General features: G+C 37.2%; 2 protein-coding genes across 2 annotated transcripts; both read right to left on the bottom strand.

Moving 5' to 3' along the window:
- On the bottom strand, positions 1–26,027 carry LOC102799968 (basement membrane-specific heparan sulfate proteoglycan core protein-like). Its single transcript, XM_087836125.1, has 23 exons — positions 25,964–26,027; positions 25,519–25,785; positions 24,646–24,909; positions 24,241–24,523; positions 22,716–22,984; positions 22,308–22,568; positions 21,716–21,988; positions 21,254–21,518; positions 20,487–20,773; positions 20,092–20,371; positions 8,348–8,607; positions 7,947–8,225; positions 6,395–6,658; positions 5,994–6,272; positions 4,446–4,709; positions 2,649–2,927; positions 2,476–2,478; positions 1,490–1,750; positions 782–901; positions 607–675; positions 397–447; positions 234–299; positions 1–102 (listed from the first exon to the last, which is right to left on the bottom strand). Exons 1-23 carry the CDS (start codon positions 26,025–26,027, stop codon positions 26–28), a joined length of 4,785 nt encoding a protein of 1,594 aa, XP_087692251.1. The 3' UTR covers positions 1–25.
- On the bottom strand, positions 16,619–19,496 carry LOC148104187 (low affinity immunoglobulin gamma Fc region receptor III-like). Its single transcript, XM_087836208.1, has 8 exons — positions 19,223–19,496; positions 18,718–18,966; positions 18,392–18,460; positions 17,863–17,925; positions 17,705–17,764; positions 17,286–17,348; positions 17,015–17,077; positions 16,619–16,903 (listed from the first exon to the last, which is right to left on the bottom strand). Exons 1-8 carry the CDS (start codon positions 19,494–19,496, stop codon positions 16,896–16,898), a joined length of 849 nt encoding a protein of 282 aa, XP_087692334.1. The 3' UTR covers positions 16,619–16,895.
- Positions 26,028–26,630: the final 603 nt, after the last annotated feature.

Genomic DNA, 26,630 nt, shown 5'->3' on the forward strand with positions numbered 1-26,630 from the left:
GAGAAAAACAGCTAAAGAGCTGCTGTTAAGATTTTAGAGCTGTGGCTGAATTTGGATTGACATTATTGTAGTCAGAGCTCTCCTCTGGGTCACCACGTCGTCCTGTTGAGGTGATCAAATGAAAGCATTTCAAAACAAACACCTTCTGTTTTGTCCACAAATGCATTTATTATCAGTGAGAATAATTACCAATGTATATTTTGCCTTTCAAATCTCACATTTTGTGCACTCACTTGTCTTGTTAATGACTTTGAGCTGAATCACAGATGTGACATTGGTGTAATCACCTTCTGCTGGACCTGAAATAAGAATCTGATTGACTTTCATGTTAAACACAGTTATTGTATAATCATCCAGCTTCCACAAGCTCTGTATTAATGAAAGTGTAAACTTTACCATTTTCAGTGTTTTCACATCTTCTGACTGTCTCATAGACAGAACGAACACCTGCAGGTCAGAGAAAATCATTCACCTCATGTCTGTGATACTAATTTAAACACAAATATTCTTGCAAATTACCTTTATATTAAAATCTGCAGCAGATGTAATAAGTACAGTCTTGTTGAAAATCGCATCACAATATGTGAATGTAGATTAAAATCTGACCATGAAGAAGAGAGGAGTACACTTGCTGCTGATCTTCATCCTGATTGAGCGTCTGCTCATTAGTGGCACCTTTATTAAAATATAAAATAAGACTTTTGCTTTTACATGAAGCTCATGATGCATTTGTGTATTTGAATGATAAAGTGTTTGTAGTAAATAAAGGAAAAGGTCTCACTGTTGGTTGTTGTGCAGCGATACAACAAGAGCAGGAGAATAATAATGAGAGAGACTCCACAAACCAGTCGAACAGTCAACCACACAGGAGACGAAGAGCTGTCAGCTCCTGACACAGTTACTGTGACAACAAATAATAATTCATTACTAAGAAACTTAAAATGTGTTGATTCTCCACAATGAACACATCGACAGTCCTTCCTTTCCAACAAGTCCTTAAAATTTCCTCTTAAATGTTGACTTCAGTAAATCTGCTTTACAAACTTTTACTATATAAATATGTCAAATGTGTCAAATGTTAATATAAAGAAACAAAAACTGATGTTTACGTTGAGATTTTCTGTTTCCTGTCAGAAACTGTCAGCATGACTCTGCTCTGTGGTTTGATGTTGTGACTCCTGTTCTACACTACTTGCAGTGTTACTTGTAGAATTGCTGCAGAACTAATTGTGAATTTATGTTGATTTGGAGATTTGCTGAAAGTGATTGTTTCACATTCATAATCCCACCTAGTCTCCCCTCCTTGGATCACATTCCTGACACCGATTCTCTAGACTCCACATTTTATGTGACTATTCATGTTCAATCATGTCCAATAAGAACATTATTACAATGCCAAAGAGGTTACCATGAAATATAATGCTGTTTGACCTTCATAGTAATCCTCAATCATCAATCTATTCAATATTGTTGCTGAATCCAAACTCACCAGTTTTGTTAATCTGAATTTCTTGGCTGTCCTCTGTGTAGTAAACTGGGTTTCCTCTTCCTCCTCTGCACCTGTAGAGTCCTTCCTGTGAGACATTGATTCGTTCATTTGATGGGGAGACAACATCCACTGTGGTATTATCTCTGTACCAGTAGTATTTCCATCCAGATGATGATGAGGAGTTCACAGAGCAGGTCAGGGTCACACTGCCCCCTACTGGAACAGTTGTGTTATCAGCTCTCAGTTTGGCCTTTGGTTTATCTGCAGTTCAGTTTAGAAAAAGAAAAAAAAAATTATTGAATCTAAATAATTTAAAAAACTAGATGGAAATGGTAACATGACATAATCTTGGTGATCTTGAAGTGATACAAACTGTAAACTCATTTTGATCGATACTGTGAAAATTTTACATTTACTTTGCTGTATTTAAGAAGTACTTGAGGACTGATTAATAAACTGACCTGTCTTTAGGGTCTGAGAGTTTAAAGGGATCAACCTCAATAAGCTTCCTGCTAAACGTGAGTGGAAGTGACTCAGAGTTATGAGAATGTTAATCATAGAAACAGTACAATTATTTTTGATGGTATGTCTGTGTGTGTTTTATTTCTTTTAACAAATGACAGTATTTGACATGTTAGGCCAGAATGACTTTTATTCTTCTTTTATCGAGAAATTATAGATTTGTTTTTATATCGTGGCTCAAGAGTTGGGAGTTCGCCTTGTCATCGGAAGGTTGCCGGTTTGAGCCCCCGTTGTGTCCTTGGGCAAGACACATCACCCTACTGGTGATGGTCAGAGGGCCCGGTGGCTCCAGTGTTCGGCAGCCTCGCCTCTGTCAGTGTGCCCCAGGGTGGCTGTGGATGTGTAAAGCGCTATACAAATACAGGCCATTTACCATTTGTTTGAATATATTATTTATTTATCCTGTTTATATCATTATTGTCCTCAGGTGATGGAGCAGCAGGTCAGCATTGGCGTCTCTATACCAGCTGAAAGTTCATGACACAAAGTGGTGACAAACTGTCTATAATGAGGCTACTATCAGCTGCAGCTCTTTGTCTGACTAACAATGTAACATGCTTTGTAGACCATTGAATTCATCCTGTGCTGACCATTATGACATTTGTCAAATGGAGATCACACAACAAACATGACTTACTTGATACTGACAATGTGAAGGCTTCACTCCACTCTGTTGAAGAATATGAGTCATCTCTGCGTCGACTCTTACACATGTAGTCTCCACTGCTGGACTCAGAAACACTGAATGTCACATCATTATTGTGTGTCCACTGTGTGGGTGTCCTGGGTCCTCTCCATTCATACTCCCACTCAGTGGTTTCACCTCCTTCCTGCACCTCACATGTCAGAGTGATCGTCTCACCTCTGAATATCTGAGGCCAGTTGGGTCGTTGTTTTACAACAACTTTATTGGAAACTGTTTACACATATTAACAGTTGAGATACAAATAGAAACATGAAATCAACACAGAAAACTTCACACTGTATGTTTGATAATCATGAGTGAATGTATATTTCAAACTAAATTATTGAACTCACAGGTTATCTCAATGGTGACATCATCACTTCTATCAGTGTAGTAAACTGGGTTTCCTCTTGTTCCTCTGCACCTGTAGATTCCTCCTTCAGATACTCTGATATCTCTGTTTTGTTGATCTCTGATTTGAATTTCAGAGGTTCTTTGGGTTCGTCTGAACCACTCATATTTCCATCCATCAGAGCTCTGCACAGAGCAGGTCAGTGTCACACTGCCCCCTACTGGTATGATTGTTGTTCCTGCTGCCAGTGTGGCCCTGGGTTTATCTGCTGTTATGAAAAAGGAGGAAAATTATTTAAATATGCAGATGATTCATTAAAAATGCATAAAAACAAAAAATCATAACTAAAGACATCAGATGCTTTTCAGTCAGTGACTCTGGGTAAATGGATACGCTCTAATGATATCATCGTATTTAGTCACTTAGAGCCTGTTTGTCTTTGGTTCACCCTCTATTGTTGTGTCTAAACAATGTCACAGTTTGATACCAAACACTGAAGACTGGAGAACCCCCCAGAGTACTGTGAAGGACAGAAAAAAGGTATTGCCCAACTTATACAAATTTCATGATGCTTTTCTCACGTCCCCAGTTTCATCTGTGCTCTGTGAAAGGGTATTTTCTAAAGCAGGTAAAATGATCTCAAAGAAGAAAGCTTTAATCCAGCACTGAGGAAAAGTTCTTTTTAAATAAAAATGGCTGAAATGTTGTCACCATTTGACGTGTTATATGTTGTCCCTAGTAACTTAAGCACATTCATTGTATCACCAGTATGAAACGTTAAGAATGTAACTGGCATCACAAACATCCTTCATTAATTTATTCAATTCAAAGCGTCACACATCATGTTGTCATTATGATCACACCGCCTGTGTTACATTTACTTGATGGTGCAGGAGAGCAATGATTCATTCAAAGTCCAGACCTCAGACAGACTGAAATGCGTGAGGCCAAACATCTTTCCTGAAAATCTGCACCAAAGAACTGCTACATGATCTGCAGCAGACTGGTGAAGCCACCTGTTGTGTAGCCCCTGATAGTTGCAGTGTTTCATTTTAAATCAAAGCTTCAAATTACACTATTTCCCAGAATGCAACACAGCTCTATTTTTAAAAAGAGATGTTTACTTCCAGTGGAAACACAAAGCCTTAATGCAGGGATAAAGGAACATTTAAACAGCTTCCTAAGAAATTGAAAAATGGACGGACAAAAGTTTTTCTATAGTAAAGAAACTTTTTTGTACAATTTTTAAACAGTAATCTGTATTTCTTTTATAGAAATTGTAGATCAATTGTTATTTGTTTGAATATATTATTTATTTATCCTGTTTATGTCATTATTGTCCTCAGGTGATGGAGCAGCAGGTCAGCATTGGCGTCTCTATACCAGACTGAACTCACAGGTTATCTCAATGGTGACATCATCACTTCTATCAGTGTAGTAAACTGGGTTTCCTCTTGTTCCTCTGCACCTGTAGATTCCTCCTTCAGATACTCTGATATCTCTGTTTTGTTGATCTCTGATTTGAACTTCAGAGGTTCTTTGGGTTCGTCTGAACCACTCATATTTCCATCCATCAGAGCTCTGCACAGAGCAGGTCAGTGTCACACTGCCCCCTACTGGTATGATTGTTGTTCCTGCTGTCAGTGTGGCCCTGGGTTTATCTGATGTTATGAAAGAGGAAAATTATATAAACATGCACACGATTCCGTAAAATTGCATAAAAACAAAAAATCATAACTAAAGACATCAGATGCTTCTCAGTCAGTGACTCTGGGTAAATGGATACGCTCTAATGATATCATCGTATTTAGTCACTTAGAGCCTGTTTGTCTTTGGTTCACCCTCTATTGTTGTGTCTAAACAATGTCACAGTTTGATACCAAACACTGAAGACTGGAAAACCCCCCAGAGTACTGTGAAGGACAGAAAAAAGGTATTGCCCAACTTATACAAATTTCATGATGCTTTTCTCACGTCCCCAGTTTCATCTGTGCTCTGTGAAAGGGTATTTTCTAAAGCAGGTTCATCTCAAAGAAGAAAGCTTTAATCCAGCACTGAGGAAAAGTTCTTTTTAAATAAAAATGGCTGAAATGTTGTCACCATTTGACGTGTTATATGTTGTCCCTAGCAACTTAAGCAAATTCATTGTATCACCAGTATGAAATGTTAAGAATGTAACTGGCATCACAAACATCCTTCATTAATTTATTCAATTCAAAGCGTCACACATCATGTTGTCATTATGATCACACTGCCTGTGTTACATTTACTTGATGGTGCAGGAGAGCAATGATTCATTCAAAGTCCAGACCTCAGACAGACTGAAATGCGTGAGGCCAAACATCTTTCCTGAAAATCTGCACCAAAGAACTGCTACATGATCTGCAGCAGACTGGTGAAGCCACCTGTTGTGTAGCCCCTGATAGTTGCAGTGTTTCATTTTAAATCAAAGCTTCAAATTACACTATTTCCCAGAATGCAACACAGCTCTATTTTTAAAAAGAGATGTTTACTTCCAGTGGAAACACAAAGCCTTAATGCAGGGATAAAGGAACATTTAAACAGCTTCCTAAGAAAGTCAAAACTGGACGGACAAAAGTTTTTCTATAGTAAAGAAACTTTTTTGTACAATTTTTAAACAGTAATCTGTATTTCTTTTATAGAAATTGTAGATCAATTGTTATTTGTTTGAATATATTATTTATTTATCCTGTTTATGTCATTATTGTCCTCAGGTGATGGAGCAGCAGGTCAGCATTGGCGTCTCTATACCAGCTGAAAGTTCATGACACAAAGTGGTGACAAACTGTCTACAATGAGGCTACTATCAGCTGCAGCTCTTTGTCTGACTAACAATGTAACATGCTTTGTAGACCATTGAATTCATCCTGTGCTGACCATTATGACATTTGTCAAATGGAGATCACACAACAAACATGACTTACTTGATGCTGACAATGTGAAGGCTTCACTCCACTCTGTTGAAGAATATGAGTCATCTCTGCGTCGACTCTTACACATGTAGTCTCCACTGCTGGACTCAGAAACACTGAATGTCACATCATTATTGTGTGTCCACTGTGTGGGTGTCCTGGGTGCTCTCCATTCATACTCCCACTCAGTGGTTTCACCTCCTTGCTGCACCTCACATGTCAGAGTGATCGTCTCACCTCTGAATATCTGAGGCCAGTTGGGTCGTTGTTTTACAACAACTTTACTGGAAACTGTTTACACATATTAACAGTTGAGATACAAATAGAAACATGAAATCAACACAGAAAACTTAACATTGTATGTTTGATAATCATGAGTGAATGTATATTTCAAACTAAATGACTGAACTCACAGGTTATCTCAATGGTGACATCATCACTTATATCAGTTTGGTAAACTGGGTTTCCTCTTGTTCCTCTGCACCTGTAGATTCCTCCTTCAGATACTCTGATATCTCTGTTTTGTTGATCTCTGATTTGAACTTCAGAGGTTCTTTGGGTTCGTCTGAACCACTCATATTTCCATCCAGCAGAGCTCTGCACAGAGCAGGTCAGTGTCACACTGCCCCCTACTGGTATGATTGTTGTTCCTGCTGTCAGTGAGGCTCTGGGTTTATCTGATGTTATGAAAGAGGAAAATTATATAAACATGCACACGATTCCGTAAAATTGCATAAAAACAAAAAATCATAACTAAAGACATCAGATGCTTCTCAGTCAGTGACTCTGGGTAAATGGATACGCTCTAATGATATCATCGTATTTAGTCACTTAGAGCCTGTTTGTCTTTGGTTCACCCTCTATTGTTGTGTCTAAACAATGTCACAGTTTGATACCAAACACTGAAGACTGGAGAACCCCCCAGAGTACTGTGAAGGACAGAAAAAAGGTATTGCCCAACTTATACAAATTTCATGATGCTTTTCTCACGTCCCCAGTTTCATCTGTGCTCTGTGAAAGGGTATTTTCTAAAGCAGGTAAAATCATCTCAAAAAAGAAAGCTTTAATCCAGCACTGACAAAAAGTTCTTTTTAAATAAAAATGGCTGAAATGTTGTCACCATTTGACGTGTTATATGTTGTCCCTAGTAACTTAAGCACATTCATTGTATCACCAGTATGAAACGTTAAGAATGTAACTGGCATCACAAACATCCTTCATTAATTTATTCAATTCAAAGCGTCACACATCATGTTGTCATTATGATCACACTGCCTGTGTTACATTTACTTGATGGTGCAGGAGAGCAATGATTCATTCAAAGTCCAGACCTCAGACAGACTGAAATGCGTGAGGCCAAACATCTTTCCTGAAAATCTGCACCAAAGAACTGCTACATGATCTGCAGCAGACTGGTGAAGCCACCTGTTGTGTAGCCCCTGATAATTGCAGTGTTTCATTTTAAATCAAAGCTTCAAATTACACTATTTCCCAGAATGCAACACAGCTCTATTTTTAAAAAGAGATGTTTACTTCCAGTGGAAACACAAAGCCTTAATGCAGGGATAAAGGAACATTTAAACAGCTTCCTAAGAAAGTCAAAACTGGACGGACAAAAGTTTTTCTATAGTAAAGAAACTTTTTTGTACAATTTTTAAACAGTAATCTGTATTTCTTTTATAGAAATTGTAGATCAATTGTTATTTGTTTGAATATATTATTTATTTATCCTGTTTATGTCAGTATTGTCCTCAGGTGATGGAGCAGCAGGTCAGCATTGGCGTCTCTATACCAGCTGAAAGTTCATGACACAAAGTGGTGACAAACTGTCTACAATGAGGCTACTATCAGCTGCAGCTCTTTGTCTGACTAACAATGTAACATGCTTTGTAGACCATTGAATTCATCCTGTGCTGACCATGATGACATTTGTCAAATGGAGATCACACAACAAACATGACTTACTTGATGCTGACAATGTGAAGGCTTCACTCCACTCTGTTGAAGAATATGAGTCATCTCTGCGTTGACTCTTACACATGTAGTCTCCACTGCTGGACTCAGAAACACTGAATGTCACATCATTATTGTGTGTCCACTGTGTGGGTGTCCTGGGTCCTCTCCATTCATACTCCCACTCAGTGGTTTCACCTCCTTCCTGCACCTCACATGTCAGAGTGATCGTCTCACCTCTGAATATCTGAGGCCAGTTGGGTCGTTGTTTTACAACAACTTTATTGGAAACTGTTTACACATATTAACAGTTGAGATACAAATAGAAACATGAAATCAACACAGAAAACTTAACATTGTATGTTTGATAATCATGAGTGAATGTATATTTCAAACTAAATGACTGAACTCACAGGTTTTCTCAATGGTGACATCATCACTTATATCAGTGTAGTAAACTGGGTTTCCTCTTGTTCCTCTGCAGCTGTAGATTCCTCCTTCAGATACTCTGATATCTCTGTTTTGTTTATCTCTGATTGGAACTTCAGAGGTTGTTTGGGTTCGTCTGAACCACTCATATTTCCATCCATCAGATCTCCGCACAGAGCAGGTCAGTGTCACACTGCCCCCTACTGGTATGATTGTTGTTCCTGCTGTCAGTGTGGCCCTGGGTCTATATGCTGTTATGAAAAAGCAGGAAAGAAAATATACACCTGATACGATGTAAATGTAAAAAATCCTAAATTTTAAAAGATTTCTTCAGGTGACTCAAATTCCAACAAAACAAAATCTACACAAATATTTTTTTATATTGTTTATTTTCTTTCCTTGCAGTTTAAGACATTTCAAATTTTCTCTGATTTCTGTCTCAACATGGTAACAGAGCTGCAGTATAATGAAGGGAATGAGACACAGTAGGAGAGCACAGCTGGGAGTAATAGACTATGTGCACATTAGCATATGCTACTTCCGGTGGGGAAACTCCTGTAGGGCGCTTCGTTTCCGGTGTTATATTCTCTCCTTGTTTACTGCCGCTTTTTCCAGAACAAGTCAACCAAATTGATGAATCAAGGGGAGATTTACATTTCTTGGGCATTTATGAAATATATATGTAGATGCTGTTCATAGACCTGTCGATATTTTTCCCACGCGCCTCAGAGCAGGACAGAGAAAGGATTTAAATTCTATATTTCTCAGTATCTGTAAACAGCGGTCCCTCGTTTATCGCGGGTGTTATGTTCTAAAAATAACCAGCGATAGGTGAAATCAAGTAGCCAATTTTATTTTTTTGACGGTGGTAAAGGTTTCGTCGACATTGTTGTGTTTGTTGGGGAAAAAGCAGTGTGACTGCACTTCAGAGTCACACTGCAGCGATCGATGCAGCGATTCTGTACTGTACAGGAGAGACGGCACGGAGGAGATCGTCTGCAGCGATCAGGACGCAGAACACAATGTGATGTAAAAAAAAAACAAAAAGCATGCAAACTTGCACTAAAAAATCTGCTAAACAGCGAGGTGAAAGGTGAACCGCGTCATAGCGAGGGACCACTGTAATTTTGAAGGTAAGTCACAACATACCCTTCGTAAATACTAATGTATAGAAACCCTTACCAGCAATCAATCATTTTTTGTTTCGCTTTTTTTCACGGTTTGTTAACATGCTGTGTATGTGTGTAGTTGACTAGCTGATATCAACATAACGGGGAAACATCTGGTTTGACTATTCTTCACCTGTAGTTTGAATGCTGAACATTTGCCTGTTTAAATCATAAGACCAGTCACTATACAGAGATGTGCTTCTGAATGTGGACGATGTGTCTTCTGCTGCAGTGATGCAGTTCTGCTTGTGTTGAGTGATGTAAACAACTGATCGATCTAAACTCTTTAAACGTCAAAGTTGATCATTAGATTTTTTATGACACACAGTGGTGAGTGTTCCCACCTCCTGCTCTTTTTAACTTAACGCGATCTTTCCGTTTTTGTGTTTTGGACATGATTTTGGAGTATATCTTCACAGTAGCGATTGACCGCAAAGTAAAGCCACCGGAAATGTACAACCCCACATCCGGTCTCAAACCAGGAAGTTAGCATTTTCTCGTGCACAGGGTCAATTAGACAGTACGAGACAAGGGAAATAAAACTAGAAACACTAACATGAGACACAGACCTTCAAAGTAAAACAGGAAACACACCGACTGAACTCTAGACACGTAAACTTAACAGAGACTGTGAGACAGAACATAGAAATGTGGGACAGAAAGGCACAGAGTTAACACAACATGAACACATAAAACAAAACCTAAGAACTAAAACCGTAACAGCCATAACTGAGCCTGGGGTAATAATAATAATAACTGCAATAATCAAAACAGCAAAGGACTCAGAACATAAAACATATTTAATTAAACCAAAACACACGAGACTCAAAATGCTGAACCGTGACAACTGAAGCATCAGGGGCCAAATCACAAAACACATTTATGAATGACTGAGCCACACATTTAATTTCTGACTGATTAACATATTATCATTAAAAATAAAAACATTATTATCAAATATTATAACCCCATTATTGTTTATTATTTATTAACTTTATAACACTTTATATATTCAGAAATAACTTGGCAGGTTGGGGCCATAAATCACTTTGTAACATAATTTTTGTCATAATATTATCCCCCTCTGATCTCCAAACTTTGGGGAATCTATGTTGTTTTATTTCTTATGACATTTTTAAACTCACCAGTTTCCTGAATGATGACTGAGTCACTTTCTACTGTGAGTGAATTTGTCCTTTTTTTACGTCCTCTGCAGTTGTAGATGCCTCCTTTAGAGATCACAAGTTCTCTCTTTGATTCACCAGCTACTTCGGTCTTCTGGTTAGAGTTTAAACTGGGTTCTCTGAACCAGTCATATTCAAAGTCAGCAGAGTACTTCACATCACAGGTCAGTGTCACACTGCCCCCTGCTGGTATGGTTAATCTGTCTGCTGTCAGAGTGATCTTCACTCCAAGTTCTGTAATTTAGAAAACGATCAAAAGAATAAAATTGTTGCTCTGAATGTTTGAAGCAAACTTAAATTATGTGAATCATCTTTTGCAGCCACACAATTCAACACACTGAACATCTACAGAGACTTTGGAGTGACGTGTTAAACAGCTTCTAATCAAAACACCAAATGAGGGATGAAGGTAACAAACTCTATGCTGAACTCAGAGCAGCATTTGGTTACCATGTTTCATGTTGGTTTTTCCTTTAATTTGTCATCTGTGTGGAACTTTTGATAATTAGCATTTTTATAGCTCCAAGAGGTAATACAATACAATACAATACAGTTTTATTTATATTGCACATTTAAAAACCCGAAGGCACACCAAAGTGCTTCACAGTAATATGGAGAATCAACATAAGTCAATAACAGGGTACAGATTGGGCACTAGCACAGACAGAATAGAGGCAATAACAGACCAGAGGGGTTAGATAAATACAAAATCCACTAAGAAGACAAAAGCAGCAATAAAATTAATAATAAAATAATAAATTTAATAAAATTTAATAAAAAATTTATAATCCAAAAATTAATCCAAAAAATCCCACTGTATGAAACAACATACATGCCAACTGCAAAACTCAGTGAGATAATCTGCACTACACACACTGTTGATATTTTCAGATCAGATAAACATGAAAAGAAAATCCACATGTATGAAGCCACAGCTCCTCAGTAAATATACAGTTTGTATCGTGGGTGTGTGCTTGAGTGCTCACACAGTTAACATGGTTATATTAACATTTTAACCAATAATCTCAATGAAATGTTTGGTTTATGATACAAAATATAACACAGAGGACGTCATTTAGAGCAACACAGGAGAAGCTAAATACTAGTTAAGATCAACACGTATGATATAAATGGAAGAAAAAACAGTTTCTCACCTTCAGTGTTTCCATGTCTGACTGTACTGAGCACTAAAATAATGAATGAAACATCATCAGACATTATACAACTGACAAAATCACAATAAATATATAAACTGAGGTTTTTTAAAATCTTCACGTGGCACAGTTATCATCAAATGTATGTGTTTCTTTTAGCTGTGAAACAGGCTGGAATGAAAAAAAAAACTAGTATGCTGTGTTGAAGCTGTCAGGTAAACAGGTTAAAGCAGTGATACGCTGTAATTGTCACCAGTGAGAAACATTTTCCTTCATCACTGCCATTCAAACAGTAAAGGTGTGTATTGTACTCACAGAATAACCCCAGCAAACAGAGCAAAGAGTGCCCCATCCTCACGTCCAGCCCTGCACGCTGATCTGCATCTAATCTCAAAGTGTTCGACTTTGCATTGATAATAAATGCAGAACAAAGAGAAGCTGCACTTAATATAGATAAGACCAGAGTTTATATTCAGCTCCTCCTTCTATCACCTCTCTGTGCTTCCTTCCTTTTACACAAACCTCAAATAGCTCCTGTAGCTTTGACCACAGCAGTCGTGTGACGTGTTCACATTTCCTGTCCACTGCAAACATTTAAGTTTCTTTCCTGTTTTGCGTTCCTACTTTTCTCTATGATATACAAAGGTGCTCTGTTGCTTAGTTACTGACACACTTTGCAGGTCATAGTTTTATCTTTGTTGTCGTGTCCTGCCTTCAGTATCACAACTATAGACTCACTAAACAGTCTGACTGAATGTGAACAAATTTATCTTTGTCTGACAGAAGAATATCCAACCAACATTCATCAAGTTTCTTTTCATCTTCTTTAACAAAGTTTGTTGCTTGGCCTTTTCTGCTCACGTTAAAGAACCTGATGTATGCAGACACACATGCAGTGCACAGATTAACCAGCGGGGATCAGTAATTCATGCAGAGCCCTCAGCTGAGACATCCAACATGGCTGACATCAGTCAACGAGCCTTCAACGATTTCTCAAAGATATTTTTACCAGTTTTCTAAAAGATTTGTGAACATTTTGAAAGGAAACTCAAAGTTTAAGGTGTTTAAAAAAAACTTTATGTTTTTATTTGAAGATAAACTGAGCAACAAATTGTACAAAAATGCCAGATGCAGCTAAAAAAGATTTTTTCCACCTCATGTGAAAAATATTTATTTCTCAGAAGGTTCAAAAAAACACACCAGCTTTTAAAAAGTTTTCATTTTATTTATGATTCAGTCTTTAGAGGGTTAATATCTGAGCTTCAAATAAACAAATAAACAGAGGTCTGATATCAGGACTGTAATAAAATAATTATTGATTTTTGCCTTTTTTCATTGATGTTGCCACAGTCTGTCACAGCTCCACAGCTCTTCCTTCTCAGTGGGATGTGTTAGTCATCTTCCTCACCTGCTCCAGTCAGCTCAGGTTGGCACATTTGTTCTCCATCCTCAAATAGCTGCACATAAAAGGGTCGACTGTTCATCCACTCACTGCCACACAGTTACAGCACACGGAGGAAACTAGTCCGACTGCAGAGAATCACCCTTGTAGTTTATCCACTTAATCCAGCCTTCTTCTGTCTCTGATCTTCTTCAGTGTTCAACCTGCAAACCTTCAGTTGTGCAAACACACACCTGCTGTGGAAAACACACCTGCCTGTTCACTCTCTACTCATCTGAGCTCTGTGTGATTACATTTAGAGAAAGTTGGCCCTGTTTTAGCATCTTGTTTTAGATTTTAGATTCTTATGGTTTTCTTTTTCAGATAATAATAATAAATATTAACTATTAACAGTAAATTAGCAATCAAGGCAATTTACACACCGAGGTGTTATTATGTTATTTATAGTAAAATGAAGATCAGTAAATATTTTCTCATGTTTTAAGGAGTGTGAAAACAACAAACCAGAACGTTTAAAACTCTGAGCTCTGTATTCTGCCTGTTTAACGTCTCACAGTCTCCTCCTCATCTCTCTGTGCTGTCAGCTATCAGAGCTAAAGCATGTGATCTGGAAGGCAGCTCATATTTAGCTTCAATTGTTCTTCCTCAGTTTAGTTCTGCAGGCTGATGGAAATAATGAAGTCACTGTAATGTTTAAGTGCAGAGATGGTGCAGATAAGCCTGCAGCTATGAGGCCACCAACAGTTACAGAAATATTCACACAGTAAAGAAAAAACTTTTCTTAAAGTGCAAACACTGAACAAAAACATGAAGAAATTTCATTTTGTTTTCAGTTATTAGCTTTGAATAAATTAACTTTGGTGCAAATGATAGTTTGATTTGAAAAATGATAAAGACGTTTACAAAATAATCTTTTACTTTAGCGAGACATGATTTTATAAAGATAAATGAATATTTGATGATCAGTACTGTTATTTCAGTACAGGCACATCATATAAACATGTGTCATGCACACAGAGGTCAAAGTGAAATTCATACTGTGCTCTTTGTCTGAATTCCTTGTTAACTCTTTGCTGTGAGCTGATAACATAAAACTAAACATCAGCTACACTGAAGACTTGAGGCTGAAACCACAGGCTGCATTTCCTCTGTTCATGGTGAACCAACCAGAAACCATGAGGCCTGTTAGTGGATAAAAATAAGCCTGTGGCAGAATAGATGGTGACCACCAACAGTCTTTCACACACATGTAGGCCAGTCAGAAGAGTAAAGACGTTATTCTTTGCAGATTGATCTTGTGATACTGTTTGATATTGATTCTTGAATAAAACATAATCAATGCATTTCTCTGCGGATCTGAATTTATTTGAAATTTCTTTCAGTTTTTTAAAAGTTTTACATCCGTCAGAAATATACAACATTTTTAATTTGCAAAAACTTCAAGAGATTTATTCAAAAACACAAACACAGGTCAAAGATAACCTGCACTGGTGCTCAACAGCTTTAAATGTTATCAAATCTTTAACTGATGTTGTTGAGTTTGACTGTACGCTGTGTATTCAGACACATGATGGCAGTGCTGAGAAGTAAAACAGAAAGACTGTAACAGCAGCACAATAATCACACACTCGGAGTAAATGCATAAAACAACAAGAACAAAAAACACTTTCAAGTGTGATTCAGTCATTCAATTTATTTCAAACACATAATAAACTGAATTATTGCTGATCAAATAAACAAAAATACACTAATATAGTAATCAAAAACACAGGAGCACTGAGGCCTCAATCCTGTAGGATAATATTTTAACTGGTAATTTAAAGATTAATTTAAATTAATCTAATTTAAAGGCTTAAAGAAAGATAACTTAAAAACATTCAGTCTATACCTTGAATCTCTGCTAAAGGGCAGTACGATCACTTATATGGCGACACGATCTCCTCAGCACACTCTGTTCACACTCCAAAACTTTGCAGCATCCCAAAAACACCACAGTCCACAGCCTCACATCGGAACAAAGGAGAGAAGAAGAAGAGCACCTGCTGCTACTTCCTTTTTCATACCCTCTGTTTGATCCCCTGGGTCCTAAAGCCATTACACTAATCACAGTAATAATAATGAGCAATAACACTAATAACATTGCAAACACTTTAACGACCTGAATTATTGCTGGTCAAATAAAATAAAAATACAATAATAACAGTAAGTTATGAAGAGCTGTAAGAAGCTCACTTCTTTTTCATTAGTGGCTGAGAACCAGTATAAAGTTGTATTACTGCCACCTACACAGCTTTGATGGTAACAGCAGACTCTAAATACTGTTTTTCTTTAAGACTCAGAGTCTGTGCAGAATTTCTCTCACACCACCATTTATTAACCCTGCAATAAAACCTCTAAACTTTCTGCTTCTGTATCTTAATTCACAGATTTCTCCAGCTCCCCTGTATCCACTTACTTTAACATTTACCATTTAATTAAATCAGGGAACACAGGACTGCATGACATTTTATTAGAAACTAAAATCACATAAAGTCAACAAATTAGTTACAAATGGTAATAGGACAAAATAAAAAGTCACCAGCGTAGTTGTAGTTGCTCTCCCACTTTATAGGACAAAGACATGATTGATAGTGAAGAGGGAAACCCATCTACAGCACAGCTGAGCTATTAGAGCACGATGACCAACTGTCCTCTGTTTGACACTTGTTGACTTGTAAAAGACTATATGACATTTTTTATTTCACCATTCATTAACTGCACAAGATGTTATTGTTTAAATATGTTAAAGTTTTCTTCAAGTAAACAGTATTATAAAGGTTCTTCATGACTGGCACAAGGGTCAAAGAAACATTTTGTTTCTGTCTTGTTTTCGACAGAACCGTCTGGATTTTTAGCTCTGATGTTTGTGTCGTATTAATGAATTATAATACTGCTACTTATCTGAGTCATGTTGATCATGATTGATGCAGAGCTTTAATTCTCTGTGATGTTCTGTCTCAATGCAATCGTTCATATGAGATTTATCACATGTACAAGTTATCTTTTCATTTAACTATCAGCACATAGAGAGATGATCTGATTAGTTTGTGGATAATTTCATACAGGAAACAAAAATCAAACATAAACATAAAATTTTAAATGTAAAAAGATTTTATTTCTACCTTCTAACTAAAAGATGCAAAAAATGATCAGAAACACAAAAATATACATGAAATACATTCAAATGTATTCACTGCCTATGATATAATTCTTATTTATATAATGTAAACAAATACAGTTAAAGTATTTGTTGGTGCCCATATCAGTATTTACACTGCAAACACTGACTGTAAATTGTGCTGTCAGATACTAAACATCACATATTTCTCACTGCTGTTGCAACATGTTAGATACATTCAAGGTTTATTACAATATATTTTATAAAAATAACCGAAGATAAAGAGCATGAATATTGAATATGAATACACCTCCATTTGGTTTATACTAAAAGAGAGTAATATGTCTATATGATGATTTAATATTGTAACTGTACATAAACCTGAGCATGTCTGATATTTGGGGAGCAGAGGAGCAAGAGTGGCTTCATAAAAAGCTTCTTCTTGGCTTTGCTGCTACAGCTCTCCTCACTGACCTGTAAGACAAGCACAGAAAGACAAAGTGATTTCCAACATGTAAAGATATTATGAGCTGAAGACATTTAATAATGTGAAGAATAAATCAGCCTGCATGGCAGCAGAATTACTGAGAGAGCTTCCTGATGTGACTTCAGAATAAACTGCTGCATCAGCTGCAGGACTTGATTTTCCTGTGAATGAAGAGAAGATCATTGAAAACAATAATATCATTAACCAGGAGGATACTTGATGTCTCTACTAATGCAAAGAGTAAGATAGATTGTATTAACCATGTAATGAATATATAAATATAAATATTAAAAGAAACAGATTTACATTTTAAGAGCAGATAAACATGTTGAACAATATTCAGTGGAGATGATGGCAGACTTTGCTCACCTTTGTTTTTCTTGGCTTTTTCTTTTTTGGGCTGTTTGACCTCAGCATACATCAGACTGTCCTCTAAAAGAGACGTTAGAGCTCAGGACACATTTGTTCAGCACAGATATGATGACAAGAACATTACTACAGAGTAAAAACATGAGAGAAACCGTTTAGTTCGGGGACATATAGATGGACAATACCATACTGTACAATAACAATATCATTCTGTATATGAAGCAGACAAACTTACACTAAACTCTGAACGGCCCTCGATGTGTATAAGATTCAACTCTGCTGATGTGTAGTGGTCGTATGTAGTAGCTAAGCTTGGTCAGTGAATAACTAAACTCCATGTTGACCTATAATTATCTGCAATATAATGATGTGATGACACGTTCAAGTACAAACACTGAATGAGACTGTTGTGACTGTACCTGCAGCTCCCGTCTTCACCTCAGAGTAAACAGCACTCTGCTCTGGTTTATGATGCTTCTCTGTGAAGATGATCAGATTAATGAAAATAATTAAAACATTTTAAATATTGTAAAAACTTTCCAGGCTGTTTTCTACACTGAGTGTTTTGTGTACTCACTCTTCTTTCCAAAGTTTCGAAGTTTAATAAGAGAGTATGTGACGTCTCGGGGCTCATCTGCACCTGAAATGTAAAAATGTTTCTAATTACATCTCATTTTATTTCATTTTTTGCATTTTTTACAAGTCAAATCCAGGTCTGGCAATGGAGACTGAATGAAAAGTCAATATTAATAATGATAATAAAGATCGGTTTAAGTGCTGACCAGGATGAAGAGAGTTGTAGTCATGAGTTTCATTCTGGTTGACTCCATGATTTGTGGAGGAGCCCGGACTGTGACTCTCAGACTGGATCCACCTAAAACATGAAATAAACACAATAAACTCAAAAGTAACTGATGTTTGTTTAAAAATAATAATAAAAAGTATTTTACCAACCTGGTGAAGCAGGAACCTGTGAAAGAGACGAATGTTATTACACATGTTTGTGATGTTAATTGTTCGATCAGAATACATGTATATGTGTGAATAATTAAAGTGTATGTAGTAAATAAACTCTCTAATACAGCATGAAAAGAAGAGGCTCTTACACTTGGACTGTCTGCAGCGATAAAACAAGAGCAGGAGAATAATAATGAGAGAGGCTCCTGACACAGTAACTGTGACAACAAACAAAATTAAAATATAATAATAGTGAATATAGTGAATATGTCATAATATTTTTAGTTCTTTCAAGATAGAGACAAAATAGAGACAATAAACAATAATTAATTATTGATAGATTATAATTATATAAATAAATACTTTTATGAAATGGAGCAGGGTGACTGTGAGAGTTAAATCAGACAATCTAATGTTTCTTTTCAGTCATCAAACTGGTTTACAAAAATCGATCAAATGTTTTGATCCTGCTCACCTTTAACTGACATCCAGCTCTGTGCTGACTCTCTTCCTGAGTACTGACACTTGTAGAAACCTTCATCAGACTTTGACACTGCAGAGATCTTCAGCTCCCCTCGGGTATCATTTTGAAGAAGTTTGTCATTGTGAAAGAAAAACACATTGGAAAGTATTTTTTGTGTTCTCAAACTGCAACTCAGACTAACAGAAGCTCCCTCAGTCACAGGATGAACAGGACTCACCAGGATAGGACCATTACCATCATCTGTGAAACAATCACACACAATTGTTTCTGTCACATCAGCTGGTGCACACTTTTAGAAAAAAGCTGACAGACAATAATAAGAACAGATTGTACAAATGCTTTTCATCATGAAGATCTGATCTTCTGTGTTTAAAAACTGTGTGTATGTGTTTTATTTTGCCCACATGAAATTACTCCACATACAACAAAGCTGGGACAAATGTTCATGTGATGTTTGAATCATTCAAATCCAAGAAGTAAATGTATAATAACATACTCTGTACAGTGATGTTGACTGCACTGCTGAACTCTCCTGATCCAGACTCACACCAGTACACTCCAGTATCTGACTTTGATGTGTTGATGTCACATGTGGATCCAGTCATTCTCCTACAGACAGAGTACAGTCGGCCGTCCTCAGAGAACTTCCTCACTCTCCCCTCAGTGAAGTTTCCCTCACAGGTCAGTGAGACAGAGTCAGAGGTGAAGTGTTGCACTCTGTCAGGACTCACTGTGAGAGACGCTGCTGAATGAACATCTGGAAACAACATGCAGTGAAGAGACAAAGCTCACAGATCTTAGGATTCAAAATATCACAGTTTTTTGCTGTTGCATTATTTGAAAAAGGATAGATAGAATCAACCTGACCTGCAGACCAGACAAACTTTGGTTGACTGTGATCAGTGTGATACTCTGGGTCTCCTCTTCCACCTCTGCACACATATCCTGCTGTGTGTGTCTGTCCATGAATGATGTAGGAGTCCTGTGCAGTCCCACTGCCATCAGGTAGCAGCTCATAACTGGAGGATTTCTCTGATCGATCAGGAACAGCTTTATACCAGTAGAAGCTCCATCCTGCAGACGGATGTTCAACCTCACAGTTCAGAGTTACTGAGGCTCCAGGACTCAGCCATGATGGAGACACAGTGAGGACAGGACGGGGTTCATCTGTTCAACAAAGATTTTCTCTCAGTGTTTCGTCTCTTAACTCTGAATTCAATGTCACTAAAATGTTGACTCACAAATATTTATGATGAACTTTCAGAGTGAGACTATCTAAACATGTCAAATATCTCAACATGTACTAATAAAAACACGTTTTTACGAACTGTTTCTATTTCCAGCTTAAATGAACTATGACTCTACTTACTGTCAGAAACTGTCAGTGTGACTGAATCACTCCACTCTGTTGTTTTATGCTGTGAACTTTTCATTCTGCCCTTACAGCGATAGTTTCCACTGTTGGATGATGAAGCAGATCTAATCCTGTATTTATTTTGATTTGGAGCTTTTATCATGCTGTTGGTTTCCCACTCATAATCCCACTCAGTGTCTCCTCCATGGATCTCACATCTGACAGTGATCGTCTCTCCTCTGTATATCTCAGACCAGTTTGGATACAGAGTCACAACAGGCCTGTTTGACACTGTTAATGTTCAAGAAAGTACAATAAAAACACACGAATGTCAAAAATGTTAATGCCTTTTGTTCTTCATCTTCCTCCTTAATCAGGAATTTATCTGACTTCATGTTAAACTGACCAGTTTTCCAAATCCTGACTGACTGGCTGTCCTCTGTGTAGTAAACTGGGTTTCCTCTTCCTCCTCTGCACCTGTAGAGTCCTTCCTGTGAGACACTGATTTGTCCATTTGAGTGGAAAACTACATCTTGTGTGGTCAGGGCTTCAGAGGACTTCTCATCTCTGTACCAGTAATATTTCCATCCAGATGATGATGATGATGGGTTCACAGAGCAGGTCAGGGTCACACTGCCCCCTACTGGAACAGCTGTGTTATCAGCTCTCAGTTTGGCATTTGGTTTATCTGCAGTTCAGTTTAGAAAAAGAACAAAAGTCAATGACTGAATCAAACCAGTTTCAATAACTTGGTGGAAATATGTAAATAATAAATATCACATAACTTTAATGGTGAAGCTACAACAAACTGTACAACTATCACACAAACACAACACTAATCTTTCAGATTTAAGTTGCTGCAGTTATAAGTTAAAAACACACATGAGGAACAATCAGTGGATTTAATGTTTCTTAGTGGATGTGGTGAAGCAGCTGAGACAGATTCAGCATTTGTTCTGCATTTCATCTTTAATGTATTAGAACTGCACAGCAGAGAAGTTACTCTCATATGTTTTGTTCTCTTCACTGTGGATAAAAAGCTGCTGTTCAGGTTTTTGTTGTTGGAATAAAAACTAAACATTTTACTGACCAACATGAAAGACAGTTATAAAGCTGTAAGAAAAAAGAAGTGCTTTTTCCTTATTTAGATACTCTGGAAGAAAGATCTTACATGATACAGTCAGTGTGATGATATCACTCCACTCTGAGAAGAAATAGTCCCTCCTGCCCCGGCAGCTGTATCCTCCACTGTCAGACTCAGTAGCTCTGATGATTCTGTATTCATTGGATGTTGGAGGTGTGTTTAACTTGGCTGCTCTCCATTCATACGTCCACTGAGCTCCGTCACCTCCCTGAATCTCACATCTGACAGTGACTGTCTCACCGCTGTATATCTGAGTCCAGGATGGCTGCAGGGTCACAGTGGGCTTACTGGGAACTGTTCACAGGAAAGTATCCAGTTAGAGACAAATAGAAACATGAAGGTAAAAAAATAAGACAGAATAAATTATTCTATTTGTCAGGAGTTGTCTCTCATGTCAGGGTTAATAAACTCACAGTTGTTGAATGAAATTGTTAGCACAGAACACAAAATAACATCTCTCAGCTTGGTAGAAATAAAATAATTAAACTCACGAGTTTCTGTAACTGTGACGTCACTGCTGTCCTCTGTGTAGTAAACTGGATCTCCTCTCCCTCCTCTGCAGTGGTACAGACCTCCTTGTGAGTCACTAATAACTCTGTTTGCTTCATTTCCTCTCATGAGCTGAGCTTTAGAAGAGACTGAATCACGTCTGAACCAGTCAAACTTCCAGCCAGCAGAGCCCTCCACAAAGCAGCTCAGTGTCACACTGCCCCCTGCTGGTATGACTGGACTTTGTGCTGTCAGTGTCGCTCTGGGTTTATTTGCTGTTGAAGAAACAAAATAAGTAAAACATTAAAACATAATCAAGCATAAACTTGTGACAGTACTGATCACACTTTAAACATTAACTGATTAATTTATCTACAAACACAAACAGTAATTAGTAATCCTGCATGTAGGGATGGGAGTAGAGAACTGGTTCCCAGTAGTCAAAGTCCTGGGAATCATTAGTCTCTGCCTGCTTTTCGATCCAACTTATCGGTTCTTGAACTCTCGCTTTCAGTTTGCAGTAACAGATTTCCTGTTAAGACAGATGTAAACATTAAAACATTAAATGTCAGCATGAATCATGGTCCAACTTACATGAAACTATCAGTCTGAAGGCATCACTCCATCCTGTGAAGAGATAGTCACTGCTACCCCGACATCTGTAGTCTCCACTGTGGGACACTGAAACTCTGCTGGTCCTGTATTCACTGGATGTTGGAGGGCTGTTTGTGTTGGGTGCTGTCCATTCATATTTCCACACCTTTCCTTCACCTGCCTGAATCTCACATCTGAGAGTGATTATCTCACCAGTGAATATCTGAGACCAGCTGTGCTGCAGATTCACAGCAGCTAAAACTGTTCAACAAGCAAATAAACACAAATATTAAACAGAAAAAAATCAACAGACAACAAAAACTAAATTTTAAAAACTAAAGTTATTAGGTGCTTCTTTAATATCATCATGGTTTTGTGTTTTATCTCACAACAAAACTTAGCCCTCACCTTGTTTCTGAATTGTAACTGCAGCACTGTCCTCTGTGGAGAAAGCTGGATCTCCTCTCCCTCCTCTGCAGTAATAGATTCCTCCTTCTGAAATACTGATCGTGTGCTCTGATGTTCCAGCTCCTATTTTCTGACCTCCAGAAAACTCTGAATCACGTCTGAACCAGTCAAACTTCCAGCCAGCAGAGCCCTCCACAGAGCAGCTCAGTGTCACACTGCCCCCTGCTGGTATGACTGAACTTTGTGCTGTCAGTGTGGCTCTGGGTTTACTTGCTGTTGAAGAAACAAAATTGGTAAAACATTAAATCTGCTGCTGAAGATACAGAAAAAGTTAATCATTAAATTGTTGGTTGTTTAAGGAAGAAATTTCTTACAGCACTGATTATGTGTTAAACATTGACCAATTTAGAAAACAATGTGTAATTTCTCTGCATGTGAGACATCAGACTGCCTAGAAATTTTTTTTTTCAAATCAAAAATAGTTTGAATGCCTCATCTCTGTTTTCTGTTCATTACTGTTTTAATAGTTACAGTGCAGTGAACAACTTCTTTACTTTCTGTCACAGTGGGAGGAGAGTGTTTGAAAGAGAAGTATGTGTGTGTTTTTAAAGTCGTCTTACTACAAATATTATTAAAAAGTTATTTGAAAAAATCAAGTTCACACACAAAAGCTGACTGGAAGTTATTTTCTATCATTTAACATTTCATTTTAAATGTTGTACACACCTACTACAACAGCAAAATAAAATGTTAAGCTGATGTTCATCACTTTCATGTATTTATCCAATTTTAAAAATTATAACACATTATTTGTTTTAATTCTTTTATTTATGCAGAGATGGGTGAAATGTTAACTGTTAGTGATCTGAGCCCAGCAGTAAAACTGGGACATCTGAGCTTCTGTTGTTTACCTGTGTTTGTTTTTTTGTTTTTTTGTTTTGTTTTCAAATAAAGTGAGTGAAAAACAGACAGAAACTTATTTTTAAAGAATGAACATAAACACACTTTTCTCCACAAAGTTGTTATATGTACAAATGAGACTTTTTCAGGAAGAAGTTGGAATGAGTTTGATTTGCTTTCATAAAATGACTTTGAGGTTAACATGCAAATCAATGAGTTCAATAGAAATAAAATCAAAAACCTTTCTGTTAAACCCACTCGTGTGTGTGCTTCAGATTAATTTTAATCTATGCCAGTATTTGATGAGATGATTGCATGACTTTTATTCTTTTTTTAAAGTAGCTTCATATTGGTTTTCATTTGTTGAGAGAGTTTGAAGAACTATATTTTTATCCTGTTTGTGTCATTATTGTCCTCAGGTGATGGAGCAGCAGGTCAGCATTGGCGTCTCTATACCAGCTGAAAGTTCATGACACAAAGTGGTGACAAACTGTCTACAATGAGGCTACTATCAGCTGCAGCTCTTTGTCTGACTAACAATGTAACATGCTTTGTAGACCATTGAATTCATCCTGTGCTGACCATTATGACATTTGTCAAATGGAGATCACACAACAAACATGACTTACTTGATGCTGACAATGTGAAGGCTTCACTCCACTCTGTTGAAGAATATGAGTCATCTCTGCGTCGACTCTTACACATGTAGTCTCCACTGCTGGACTCAGAAACACTGAATGTCACATCATTATTGTGTGTCCACTGTGTGGGTGTCCTGGGTCGTCTCCATTCATACTCCCACTCAGTGGTTTCACCTCCTTCCTGCACCTCACATGTCAGAGTGATCGTCTCACCTCTGAATATCTGAGGCCAGTTGGGTTGTTGTTTTACAACAACTTTATTGGAAACTGTTTACACATATTAACAGTTGAGATGCAAATAGAAACATGAAATCAACACAGAAAACTTCACATTGTATGTTTGATAATCATGAGTGAATGTATATTTCAAACTAAATGACTGAACTCACAGGTTATCTCAATGGTGACATCATAACTGTCATAAGTGTAGTAAACTGGGTTTCCTCTTGTTCCTCTGCAGCTGTAGATTCCTCCTTGAGATACTCTGATATCTCTGTTTTGTTGATCTCTGATTTGAGCTTCAGGGGTTCTTTGGGTTCGTCTGAACCACTCATATTTCCATCCATCAGAGTTCTGCACAGAGCAGGTCAGTGTCACACTGCCCCCTACTGGTATGATTGTTGTTCCTGCTGTCAGTGTGGCCCTGGGTTTATCTGCTGTTATGAAAAACAAGGAAAGAAAGAAATGTACACCTGATACAATATAAATGTAAAAAAGGTAAAAAAAAAAAAAGAAAAAAGAAAAAAAAGAAAATCCTATTTCCCCAAATAAAACATGGTGACAGAGCTGCAGTAATTCAGGTTGTAGATCTTTAAATAAGCACAGTATGAATGTTTGTTCAATCTCAGGCCTGAAGAAGTCACACTGAATGTAAACTAATGCAGTTCACTGTTGAAGGAAACACACACACACACACACACAACACACACACACACACACACATTTAGACAACAGAAACATCGTCACCTTAAATTATATGGATCTTTTGATGTTTCTTTTTTCATTATTTAAATTAAGTTTCATCCACAGTTTTTCTTGTTATACATTAAAACATGCACATGCTGTAATGACATATTGTCTGAGTATTTTGGTTGTAGTGTGTACTGTGAACAACGTTAGGTAAAATGCAAGGATCTTTGTTAAAGTTCCAACACATAAGAAATACATTACTTTCAATGAAACATTTATTAAACACACATTTTTTATAATTCAGATGAGTATTTTAACTGGAATCATCACAGTATTAATCACTGAGGACTTACCTAATACAGTTATAAAGACAGTATTACTGTTCTTTCTATTATGTGACCCCTTCCAGGTACCAGAGCACTGATATTCACCACTTCGATCTGTAGAGCTAATTTCGAATGTGTAGTCTTTGTTATCCCTGTAGGGGGCATACTCTCGACCATCCTTGTTGATTGTGTAATACCAGTCAGTGTCTTTTCCTTCATTCATGTCACATTTGAAGGTAACAGACTCTCCAATGAAATAACTGGACCAGCTGGGTTCAATAGTTAGTACAGCAACTAGAATCCAACACAAACAGACAATCAGACAACAGACAATCTGAAACACTTTATGTAATGCTCAAGGCAGAATGTTGATTGATTATTAATACTTTATTTATATAGAGTCATATAGGCTGAGAATAATCTTTGCTAAATAAAAAGGAAGAAATAGAAAAAGTGAAAACTGTTCAGTCACCTTGAGCGTGTCCACTGCAGACGAGCGTACAGAGCACTACAATAAAGACAGAAACTTCAGACATTATCAAAGTAGCGACACTCAAATATGTCTCCGTATCTGCATCTACTCTGATCTGAGTCAGTGCACTAAAATAGAATCCAGTCTACAAACAAACATGGTGATAACAAAACATTAGTGTCCTAAAAACGGTACAGTCCATCCTCTTTGGGCAACAGATGAAAGATGGCTTCCAAAAGGGAAATGATCTCCCCAGTATTTCCTTTATGTATTTGACTTTTCAGTACTTATCTCAAAATGTATTTTTGAGATCAATGACATCTCAAAAATTGATGTCATTGACAAATTGCAATGGGTCACTTCTCTCAACAAGAATTTCTCTAGAAGGTGATATATAATATAAGGTGGAAATAATTTACATGTCTTCAACAGCAAACACTATTAAGCTGAAGTTAAACCTGCCTACTGGGAGTTTTAAAAACAAAAAAAACTTTATTTATGGCTGGACGAGCTCTAATCTTTCTTTAGGACGCAAGTTTCATTTAGTAAGGAGTAGGATCCTGCTAAATCTAGCACTGGCTTTAATCACTGTCGTTATATGTTTAATCAGTGTCTACTATGATTGGTTAGATTTTATATTAGGATGTCAAAAGCATCAAATTATAAC

Source organism: Neolamprologus brichardi, chromosome 3 (genome assembly GCF_056152115.1).
Source record: "Neolamprologus brichardi isolate AB-2024 chromosome 3, ASM5615211v1, whole genome shotgun sequence".
Classification (NCBI taxonomy): domain Eukaryota; kingdom Metazoa; phylum Chordata; class Actinopteri; order Cichliformes; family Cichlidae; genus Neolamprologus; species Neolamprologus brichardi.